General features: G+C 39.1%; 1 protein-coding gene across 1 annotated transcript; it reads right to left on the reverse strand.

The window, feature by feature from the left end:
- Nucleotides 1-7,404: 7,404 nt before the first annotated feature.
- Nucleotides 7,405-10,869, reverse strand: LOC143890328 (uncharacterized). Its single transcript, XM_077394969.1, has 3 exons — nucleotides 10,555-10,869; nucleotides 9,415-9,582; nucleotides 7,405-7,756 (listed from the first exon to the last, which is right to left on the reverse strand). The coding sequence occupies exons 1-3, from the start codon at nucleotides 10,867-10,869 to the stop codon at nucleotides 7,559-7,561; spliced, it is 681 nt and encodes a 226-aa protein (XP_077251084.1). The 3' UTR covers nucleotides 7,405-7,558.
- Nucleotides 10,870-11,353: the final 484 nt, after the last annotated feature.

Genomic DNA, 11,353 nt, shown 5'->3' on the forward strand with positions numbered 1-11,353 from the left:
CATTTTTTGGGTGTTTTCTTGTTTTCCTCGTCGTCCTCCTCAAATCGTCATCGTGCTAGCCATCTCCAGGTACGGTCTCTCTCTCTCTCTCTCTCTCTCTCTCTCTCTCTCTCTCTCTCTCTCTGACCTCCATTCTCTGTGTATGGGTTTCATTTGATTCTTCCCCCCTCTCTCTCTCTGTTGAGTTAGTGATACAAAATCATCAGTTGTATTTCATTCTTGGAGTGGGTTCCACTTGGCCCTTTTAAGTGGGATGTGTCTGTCTCTCTCTATATATATGATTTGTATATGAACGAGAGGTTTTGAAGAAGAAGGGAAAATGTAGAGAGAAGGGGAGAAAAGGCTAGGGCAAGACAAGAGGGTTTTCTCTAGGGCTCTATGTGGGCTTTTGTGGTGAAACAAAAGCAAGGTTCTTCTTCTTGAGGAGAAAGCTAGGGCAAGGCAAGAGGGTTTTCTCTTTGGGGCTCTAGGATAGCTTTTGTGGTGGAGCAAAAGCAAGGTTATTCTTGAGGAGAAAGCTAGGGCAAGGCAAGAGGGGTTTTCACTTAGGGGCTCTTGAAGGGTTTTTGTGGTGAAGCAAAAGTAAGGTTCATCTACTCAAGGTTGAGGAGAAGGTTTAGGGCAAAAAAGAGGGGTTTTCTCCAAGGCTCTTGGAAGGCTTTTTTGGGGTGAAGCAAAAAGGGTTGTTTACTTCCAGAGGGTGATTCACCCTTCTCGTCGTCGATGGGGTTGGCTTGGACATTAGTAACTCGGGGATGGGGGTGGGGGGGGAGGATTTAGCATTGGCCATCGTGACAACCGGCTGAGGGGACAGGTTACAAACAAGTACTTGTAGTTTACCTGACATATCCGCTACTTATTGAGTCAAACCATTGAACTGGTCCATCGTGGGACTAGTCAGAGGGGGCATAGTAGACACCAGGGATTCTTCTATGCGAGGAAGCTAATTTCATCTCAACGCAAGATCTTGGTTTGAGGTAGAGCCTGGGTTGACATTGCTTCGAGTGACCCTATCGCTTTGTTGAGGGTTTGTGGTATTCTTCATCTTTCAAATTTAGAAGAATATTCCAACGGTCAACACCAATCTGATGATGCAGAAATTTGGTACCCATGATCAGTGGCTGGTTGAGCTCCAACCTGTGATTGATCTGCTCTCACAGAAAACACGTTTGGGGTCTTTGAGTTGTGACTCCGGGAGACCACTCCGGCGCTCAAGTCAGAAATCGGCACAACATGAGAGAAAACAAGCAACAGGTGAACTTGAGAGTGCCTCTTTCTAGTAATTCAGGATACTGGAGATGTGTACCTTTGAGCTTGGGGGTGTTTTTATAGAGGAGGACTTCACAATAGTTTAGGAGACTTGCTTTGAGTAGGAGTTTTTCCTTATTGGGCGATTTCGTTTGGAGATAAACACCCGGTTTCCTCATGGGAACTGACTTTTATATGGGTTGACTGTCCTTTGGAGAGTTGCCATGCTCATAGGGGACTTTCCCTATGAAGTTCTTTCCTTCATGAGGACGTTGCTAAGTTGGAGAAATAGAGAATCCTTCTCGCATCTTACCTTTAGAGGGCGAGTTTGGTTTCCTCAGTTAGGTTCATTGTCACGTATCATTAATCTAAGGGAGAAGTGGATTTTACCCCTAACGCTGGATTTACTAATAGAGTCCCGACATCTGTTGATCTTTTGACTATTCACTATGTAATTGCATGTTTAAACTCTGATAAGATTTGATTATCTAATGAATCATTATTTCAAATCTATCTTAGATTTTTTTAATTCTTGTATATTTATATACTTCACATTCCCTACTCTCCCTTGGTTTACCATGGACAGAACAATGTACTATAACTACCTTAGGACCATGTGCTTGTTTTAGTAACATGTTCCACTTCTTATATCTAACTTAGCAGTAGGTGCTTGGAAAGTGATATATTTGCCCCCTTTCCTTCCCAGGGACTACTCTTTTTGCACTACAAGGGGTGGCCCAGATATGTCATTTCCTGTATGCATGTAGAGAAAGATTGAATCTCACTAATATAGTGTTTTAGTTCTAGAAGAGGCTACACATCCCTTATGCACACAAGTTTTTATAGTCCTAAAACAACCATGACCACATGTACAAGCCACTTGTCTGATCCTATGAGGTCCGCACATGCTCTCTCCCTCTCCCTCTCTCTCTGTCTCTCTCTCTCCTTTTTTCTAGAAGAGAGAACGCGGTGTGGAAGTACTAGGGAGACATAAGTTTCATTCAGACATGAGACCCTCATGTGGACCCACCGTCACATGAACTTCTCTATCAGTAGGGGTGCAACTCGGTTCGATTTTTGGGAATTTTGATTGAGCTTTTACAATAAAATGGGGTCCGATTTGGGTCAAATCAATTTTTTAGAGAATCTCAACTTAGCCTTACCCAAATTGTAACATAGACGAGAATTGTTTCATTCATCAATGAGGATAGAGAGTTTCACACTTTGAGGATATGGGTTTAAAGGTCATAAACCGAATCATGTAAATCTCTGTCTTAACCTTTAACTTATTTTTTTGGGGCGATGATATTTTCACACCCCTGCAGTATGGATTTGACTTGAAAAAGTGTTATAGTTGCCCACTGTTCACGTCAAATCACGTTATAAGGGAGGTGCATGCGTAATGGGGGGTGAAAATATCATCTCCCTCTTTTTTTTATCTCTAAATTGCGTCATTCCTTACTACGCGCTAATTACACGGTTGGGCCCGGACTTACAAGGTCCATACCTAGAAAAATCTTCGCTATAGGATGATCTTAACCCTATGGGTTAAAATGGATTACTCATGGAAACATTTGCAGGATAGAGGGTCAGAAACTTCCTATAGAGAAGATTTTTGGGGCAGGCCTATCTACACCAACAAACGAATGGCTTAGATCACCCAATAATGTGGGTCCAACCAAAGTTGGCAAATCATGTACGGAAAAAGCCGGGATAGAAAATTTCGAGTTTAATACGCTATTGGCTTAAAAACATTTAGTAAAAACTGGTCAAATAAATAAAAAGAACAAAAAAAATGCATTTAATACGTTTAAAATTGGGAAGTGATATATGCGCCCCTTTTGATTACCAGGGACATCCAGAGCTAGTGTATCGATGACTAAAGTGGGGCTGAAGTACTTGATGTCAGAAGAATTCAGTGGGCCTGATTGCCATGTACACTGGCACTGGGTGTACCAAGTAATCAAAAGGGGCAGATATATCATTCACACATGAGACCCTGATGTTGACCCACCGTCACATGAACTTCTCCATCATTATAGGGGTGCAACTCGGTTTGATTTGTGGGAATTTTGATTGAGCTTTTATAATAAAATGGGGTCCGATTTGGGTTGGTTCCAAATCAATTTTTTAGAGAATCTCAACTCAGCCTGACCCAAATTGCACCCGTATCTACGCCAACAATTGAATGGCTTAGATCACCCAATATTGTGGGTCCAACCAAAGTTGGCTAATCATGTACAGAAAAAGCCAGGATAGAAAAATTCGAGTTTAATACGCTATTAGTTCAAAAACATTTAGTAAACAATGGTCAAATAAACAAGAAGAACAAAAAAAATGCATTTAATACGTTTAAAATCGGGAAGTGATATATCCACCCCTTTCAATTACTGGGGACACCCAGAGCTAGTGTATCGATGACTAAAGTGGGGCTGAAGTACTTGATGTCAGAAGAATTCAGGGGGCCTGATTGGCATGTACACTGGCACAAGAATTATCCCCGGTAATCAAAAGGGGCTGATATATCACTTCCCTTAAAATTTTATCATTTACAAAATACTGTACAGCTAAAATTGGGAAGTTGGTACACGGCGAACAATCAAAACGTGTTTTTTTTTTTTTTTTTGAAAAAGAAGGTTGCTAGCAAAATGGTAATCTCTTTTGGCAAAAAAGACGAGAGCCTTTCTCATGACACGTGGGCAATAAAACAAAGAAGGGGGGCAAATTCCCACAAAAGCGAAAAATCAATTTGAAATTGACCAATTCATTGGTCAATTTCATCATTTTCTTATTTTCTAAACGGGATCCTGTTTTAGAAGTGTTTTCCTTTGGAAAAAAACATTTGGGATTTGCTAAGGTCCATCGCAAAAGGCTTTTCGTGGCCAGTTTGTTGCACTTCAGACCAGCCACCTCGTGATTATATGGAGACGTGAATGGAGACAAACAGCTGTTGTCTCCTTTCACGAGGTGGCTGGTCTGAAGTGCAACAGACCAGCCGCGAAAAGACCTTTGCAATGGACCCTAGGAATTCCCGAAACATTTTATTGAGATTCCTGCCTTCTAGATGGGTGACAAAACGGGAACCCAGTAAGGAGGAAAAGACAAGAGGTCTCTAGTGACACATGGGTAATAAGACAAGGAGGGTATGAATCTCCACAGAAGCAAAAAATCAATTTGAAATTGACAAAATCTTAGGTCAATTTCAATCATCTTCTTTATTTTCTAAATGGGATCCTATTTTGAAGTGTTTTCCTTTGGAAAAATCTCGTTTAAGATGAAGTTTTGCTAACTATGGGTCCAACTATGTGTTATCTTGCCTGCATGTACTACCAACTACCATTCTTCTAGAAACATATTATTGAGAATTCCGTCTTTCCAGATGAGTAACACTGTAAGAGATTGGTTTGACAACTTAGGAATGATGCTTTCTCTCACCCTCTCTTTCTATATCTCTCTTTTTGTCTGTGGGCCAAAAATTTGTCATTCAAACATCACTAATGTCCTTACATAGAGAGCCAAGCATGAAAACCTTCCAATAAATACTAGCAATACTTCATATAATCGATCAAACAATTGAGAACATCTCTCACTCTCTCTAGAGATGGGTTTTGTTGGCATATTTCAAGTGGTTTTGGTAGTGTTGCTGATCTCAAGGCTGTGGAAACTCTTCAAAGTTCTCTTATGGAGGCCTTATTCCTTAACATAATCATTTGCGATGCAAGGAGTAAGAGGACCCCAATACTCATTGGATCTATAATGGGGACTTTCACATATTTGAATCTATATTTGCATTGTTAATAATTAGCATTTGAATCTAAACCATATGTTGTACCCACTTATTTTGGCCACATTTGTGGTGTAGCTACTATGTGGACCCTATTTTGCATGTTAGGACTATCACAATTTATGTTTTGCATGATGTCTGGTAGGTTTCTGTCGAGTTTATGTGCAACAGAACACGTCTTTCTGTATTTTCTGTCAGAACACCCATCTCACAGGTTTTTTGCCTATCTTTTCTATTTTTCGACGTCAATTTCCTTCCCTTCCCTTTCCTTTTCCTTTCCGCAGAAAACAAGGGAACAGAGCCTTAGTTTCTTCGAGGGTTTTAAACAAGCAGCCCCCCCCCCCCCCCTCATGTATTTCTGTCTAGGCTTTTACACTTAGGGGTTGTCCCAATTAGGGGGGAGAGAGAGAGTGTGTGTGTGTGTGTGTGTGGGGGGGGGGGGGGGGGGGGGGGGGGGGTGGGGTCCGAATATATCATGTCCCTAAACTTAACATCCTAATTGCTTAATATGTCATCCTTAGGGTCCATTCCAATCACAGTAAAACTCTCGTAAAACAATTTTCTAAGCAAAACTTTTACTTGGTAAACTTTTCCACCGTAATGTTTTTCTTTTCAGTTGATCCATTGAATGCAGTAGAACGAGATGTAAAATAAATACAGTGATCCAATGACCACTAGTTTTGCGGCGTAAAATTCAAACTTCTATGTGTCTAAAGTTCATATATCAGTAATTTCTGGTAGAATTTATTTCTTGAATTACAAAACAAAACAAATAAAGATGCAAAATACAAGGTGAAGTAAGTCTCTTGTTTCTAAGAAAGCCCCACAATAAACTAGATAGGGAATCAAACCCACATACTAATGTTATGAACTTGGTAGGTGCATCGGGTTGGATCGACTGTCAATCACATTCAACCTGAAATGCCCCAAATATTTTTTTTTTAGCAAAACACGTCCAAGTGTGGGGGCATTTTTGTCCCAAGTTAAAATTAGATAAAGAGTCCAATTTAAGTAGGTCTTTTAATAAGAAACCCAATAGAAAGAAAGTTTTCTAGTCTAATAAGATTAGGATACACGAAATTAAGGAATTGTGGGACTCTCAAAGGAAATCCATAAACTCACGTAGAACAAGAAAATATTTGGGTCTTATCTTTGTTACATCTTAAAAACCGAAGGTTTTATGATCTGGTTTAAGTTTTGATGTGTTCTTTGAAATTATAAATTTTCGAGTCTTCTTTCAAATGGCTCTGGTTTCATAATTTTGGATTTCAGATGATTATTTTATGAATATTCTCACACAGTGCGTCTAATCTACCTGAAATTTGGGTCTGAGCTCTGTTACGACTTAAAAACGAAGGTCTTATTATCTGATCTAAGTTTTGACGTGCTGTACAAAATTATAGATTTTTGAGTCTTCTTTCAAATGGCTCCGGTTTCATAATTTTTGGAATTCATATGAATATTATATGAATATTTTTCTGCCGAGTGTCTAGTATGTCCAAAAACGTGTTTGAAAATCGGACAGCACCTTTGTGGCCGGACAACACTTAAAAATTATATTCTAAAAGTTTTCAAACCTTCTAAACTAGATATTGCTTGTATTATAGGCAATTTGGAAGATTGAACTTGGAGGTTTGCAAGGGAATTGGTCGTTGGAACTATTGGTACGTAACTTGTGAGTTTGTGTAGGGGTTTTTCCTACATATAAAATCTGTTTTAAAAGCCATGTTTAGGAACTAAAGTTATGTATTTGGAACTGATATCATTTGGTTATTTAAAGCATATCTTTAGCATAATTAAATACATGAAAATCGGATCAGGTCCGCCGTTGTTTGCATGTCTTATTTGCACAAATATTCACAAGTTATTTTATATTTTTAAAGATGTTGGATTTCATTGCATGCAAAATTTCTAGATGTTTGATCTGCGTTGTATGATCGTTATTACTCTATGGAACGTTTATGATTGGGTCCGAGTGGGCCGGTTGGTTCCTTGTGCACGGTGACTGATGATTGGGTTCGAGTGGACTGGTTGGTGCTTCGTGCACGGTGACTAGCATAGCTATGAATTGGTATCCCAACCTTAACCAATTGGAGGGTGATTACTGGTGCGTAGTCACGTAAAGATTGGTCTTTTGCCTCCATAGTGAGCGCTTATAGTGGGAGAGTTCCCAATTAGATTGATGGATGGATGGATAGTATTCCTTAAGGAGAATTGTTCAGGCCATTGATGATCTTTTTAGCGGGTCCCAATTAACCCGACTGACTGCCTCCTCTTATCATTTTCCATGAATTCTTTTCCCCAATGAGGTAGGTCAGCTGTATTACGTTTTGCATCTGAACTCACACCATATAAAAAACTCCACAGAGATATCTAAAACCATAAAATCTTAAATCATCGATTATGTATTGCATAAAAACTAGATAAGGCTTTATTCTCCAACCTTGAGGTCAGAGATTCAATCCAGCTTACCAAACCAAAAATAAAATAAAATAAAATAAAACACTACATAAGCAGCTTGATCATTTAGTTAGGAGATGAGAAAGTTCTATTGGCTTCTTCTCGGATGCAAAGAAGGCTCTTCTCGATCTCGTTCTTGAGTCTTCCTTCCACAAGACTGATTGGTAGCCATCGCTTCGGTACCACATCAATGGTGTACGAAAGAACAGTAGGAGAGTCTTGGGCTTCATAAGAGCCACCACCTTTGCTTTTTTCTTCATCAGCCTGCAATAAAGGCTGATGCTTTAATCCATAATTTAAAATGTCAGCCACAATTTGAGTGTTGAAGTATATAATGATCAAACATCGTCTCTAACAGCTTAAGCTTTTGGAGTAATTGATTGTTTCCAAACCCAACAACTCCTAATATTAAAAATCGACGTGTACGGCCAACCCAAAAGAGGGGGCCACGTGTGCCACATGTATGGCCAACCCCAAAAAAAAAGAGTGGCCATACGTGTGGAGGTGTGACCCAAGTCGAATAGGACTTATCCTGTACAGTGTGATTGATCTCTATTCTTGTTACTGTGCGTGAAGTTGTAACTGCATGTCTATCACACTAGATGTGCTGTAGACCATTACGTACATGTACAAGATTGATCTTTATTCTTGTTACTGTGCGAGTTGTGTTGTAGCTGACCCATGTGCCCTCAGTAACCCTTCGCCTCGTTAGAAAGTTGAAGTTCGGTGATTGCAACTCTGGCATGCTTACCCGTCATTGTGATTAATTCGACTGGTTGGGTAGTGCTGGGAAAGCAGCTAGACTGATACATAATGAAACATGTGCTTGAGAAAGATTTTGTGTCTGTGATATTATATTACGCCCTTTTGTAGATTTGATTATCAATCAGTGTTCTTGATTTGACTGGTTGGGTAGTGTTGAGTGTTTTATTGGAGATTTACAAACTGTTTTCTAAATTTATTTACTTAGTTAAATATATTTATTTAGTTAAATATACTTATTTTGGAAAAGAAAGTTTGTGAAACAATTGTTTACTCGATAAATTAATAATTGTGTGCTGGAGTGGATGGAGGCTCAGAGCTATTAGCTCGCATTGGATTGGAGCTGATTCAATTCAATAAGCATATCATGTGGTTCTAGGACGGGCTATATGGAGTTGGTATGTCGTCGTACATGTTAGATGGAGATTTGATACAGAGCTCTTGGCATTGCGATGATGCTCGAGTCCGGAGGTCTCACCTGTTTCGGTCTTCGCAGCTCGAAGAGTGATGCTTGATCGGGAGTTTATTAGGTATTAGTTTGTGCCACCGGTTTGATTGGAAAGTAGATTGATATTTAGAATTTAAGAGATAATGACATTATTCTGAATATGTTAATTTTAATGATATTAGTTCATTGATGGCATACTTATAATTACCATAATGCCTCAACGTGTTGAGATTTTGGGAGTGTGGTTAGAATTTCTAATAATTTGAGTATGAGTGTAATTAGGATTAGAGCTTCTAAATTTTCTACAAATACATGTTATGAGATTCATTCTATGAGAGAGAAACAGAAAAGGAATCTCTAATCCCTTCGTCTCCTCTCTTCCCTAAGCTCTCATGGGTATCCAGCTTTGATCTCAGTCATCCATCTTCATCCAGCCTGAGATCTAATAGATGTATCGCTACAAACACCCTAGTGGTGTATGTACAAAACCATTTTGGTGTATCGATCGTACATCACTCTATCAGATCATAGTCTATGAGTGACAACCTACATGATAAGTCACATGGTTAGAAGATCTAGGGAGAAATTTTTTGATGGCTTTCGCACGAGTGATCAGTAGCCAGCCTTCTCCCCCTACTTTTCTCCTCTTCGTCAAACGAATTAGTTCACAAGTTATTATGACAAATAAGAGATATATAAAGTAGGATTTTACCTGCACTATAGACCATTTTCCTTTAAAGGTTTGGAAGTCTCCTTCAACCATCTCAAATTCAAGATCTCGCTTTCGTCCAGAAGAAAGAGGTTCAAGGTCTTTCTCATAACAATCTAAAATTGCTCTGGCATTAAATTTCAACCCAAATGGCAATCTCTGTTCCCCAACCTGTTTGAAAGAAAAAAACAACAAAATTATTTCCAAAGTCTACAGTGTGAACCAAGCCTTGGCACAAGGAAAGAAAACCCAGCTGGGTCTAGTAGGTTTGAAAATTTCTTTGATAAAATGAAAATGTTTCTGAGTATGAAACAATTTTCATGGAATGCGAGCTACCCAAAAGATAACTCATTTTCTAAGGATATTTTTCCCAAGAATTTTTTTATCATAATCCAAATAGCCAGGTTCCTAGTCCAACTAGACCCAATTTGCCCAAGTTATTAGAGATATAATCGAATGGAATCTATTTTGAATCCATTCATTTTTTAGCAAAATGTGAAATTGTTGACTGCATCCAAAATAGATATAGAAAGCTAAATGACATAGAGACGATGCTATAAGAAGCACATGAGACTCTTGCTGCGGGTCCACTACAAGCAATCTACATGATATTGTCCTTTATTTTAGTCACCCCATGTGAGATCATAGCCTGAGGGGCTGTTTGGATACTTGGATTTTAGAATCCAGGTTTTAGTTTGAAAAATGTGTAAAAGAGGGTTCATTATCAAGCTGCTGCATGTTGTCTTGACAGCGTTTCTTGGATTTTAATTAAGAAATCCAGGTTTTAGAAATCTCTCCCACATCCTGAGATTTTCAAAACCAGGAAATATGGGATGATCTGCTACTTTTAGACTTCAGCACTCACAAAAGTCAACACATATATGTGTCTATTGGAAATTTAAAACCATGATTGCAACTAACTGCAGAGCATGTTCAGCAATGTTGAAAGTTTGTTTATGAATTTTTTTTCTAAGAACAATAATTCATAGCTTGCTATTTACCCCTGTTGATATAGATTGTCAAAACCTGGATTTTGACAATCTATTCTAGTTTTAGGATCTCATTGACTAATCATTCAGAATCAAATAGAAGTGCAATAGAAAAAACCAAAGAAGATGAAGAAGAAAATGAAAAGGAGTTTACCTGAAAAATCCTGGAGTAGTTCTCTCCCTTTTCCATCAATCGACTGACAGCGAGACCAGGAATGAAATCGACAAGCCTCTCGTAATCCGTCAAGATCTTCCAGATCGTTTCGAGGCTCGCACCTATCCCAATATGAGACCGGATCCTCCTCGAATTCCTCCCTACCTTCTCTATCTCCACCTTCAATGACGATGTCTCCGGAATCGGTTTCCGATTCTGGAGCGCAATGGAAACTCCCATGTCATGGTCCATCGTGGCCATTAGAGGAGTTTTAAGTGGAGATACACGATATTGAAAGTTACCATTGCATTGCATGGTCTTTAAATACGTGAAAAACCTTGATGTTTTGAACCCCTATCTTTTGATAAAAACACCCTTTCCATTTTTTTCATTTTAAAATTTTTTCAAAGACTGCTACAGTTCCCAAGAAGCTGACAGCTACAGTTCCGAAGAATGCAAACAAACCCGCTCAGACGGTGGGGGGAAGAAACACAAACATACATGATCACATAGAAGTTCTCATCAAGGAGGTAAAAAATCTATGGCCTCCAATCTTTCTCTTTGGGCCCCGCTCAAGCAAGTCTATCTGCCTCATACATATATATACATTTTTTGATTTTTTTTTCCAGTCAACCCTTATACAATGTATTAAATTCCATACATGTGCCTCTCACTTCATTTGAAATGTGGAAAGTGTCGCACCAATGGAGAGAAACAAACCAACCGGCGGACTATCTCTCTAAACATGCCTGCCCTTTGAAAGGAATCAAAATTTTTCCCAACACAGCAGAAGTCTCTG

This window comes from Tasmannia lanceolata, unplaced genomic scaffold (genome assembly GCF_043159265.1).
Source record: "Tasmannia lanceolata isolate RefF3 unplaced genomic scaffold, GAP_Taslan_0.1 ptg000002l, whole genome shotgun sequence".
In the NCBI taxonomy this organism is placed as follows: Eukaryota; Viridiplantae; Streptophyta; class Magnoliopsida; order Canellales; family Winteraceae; genus Tasmannia; species Tasmannia lanceolata.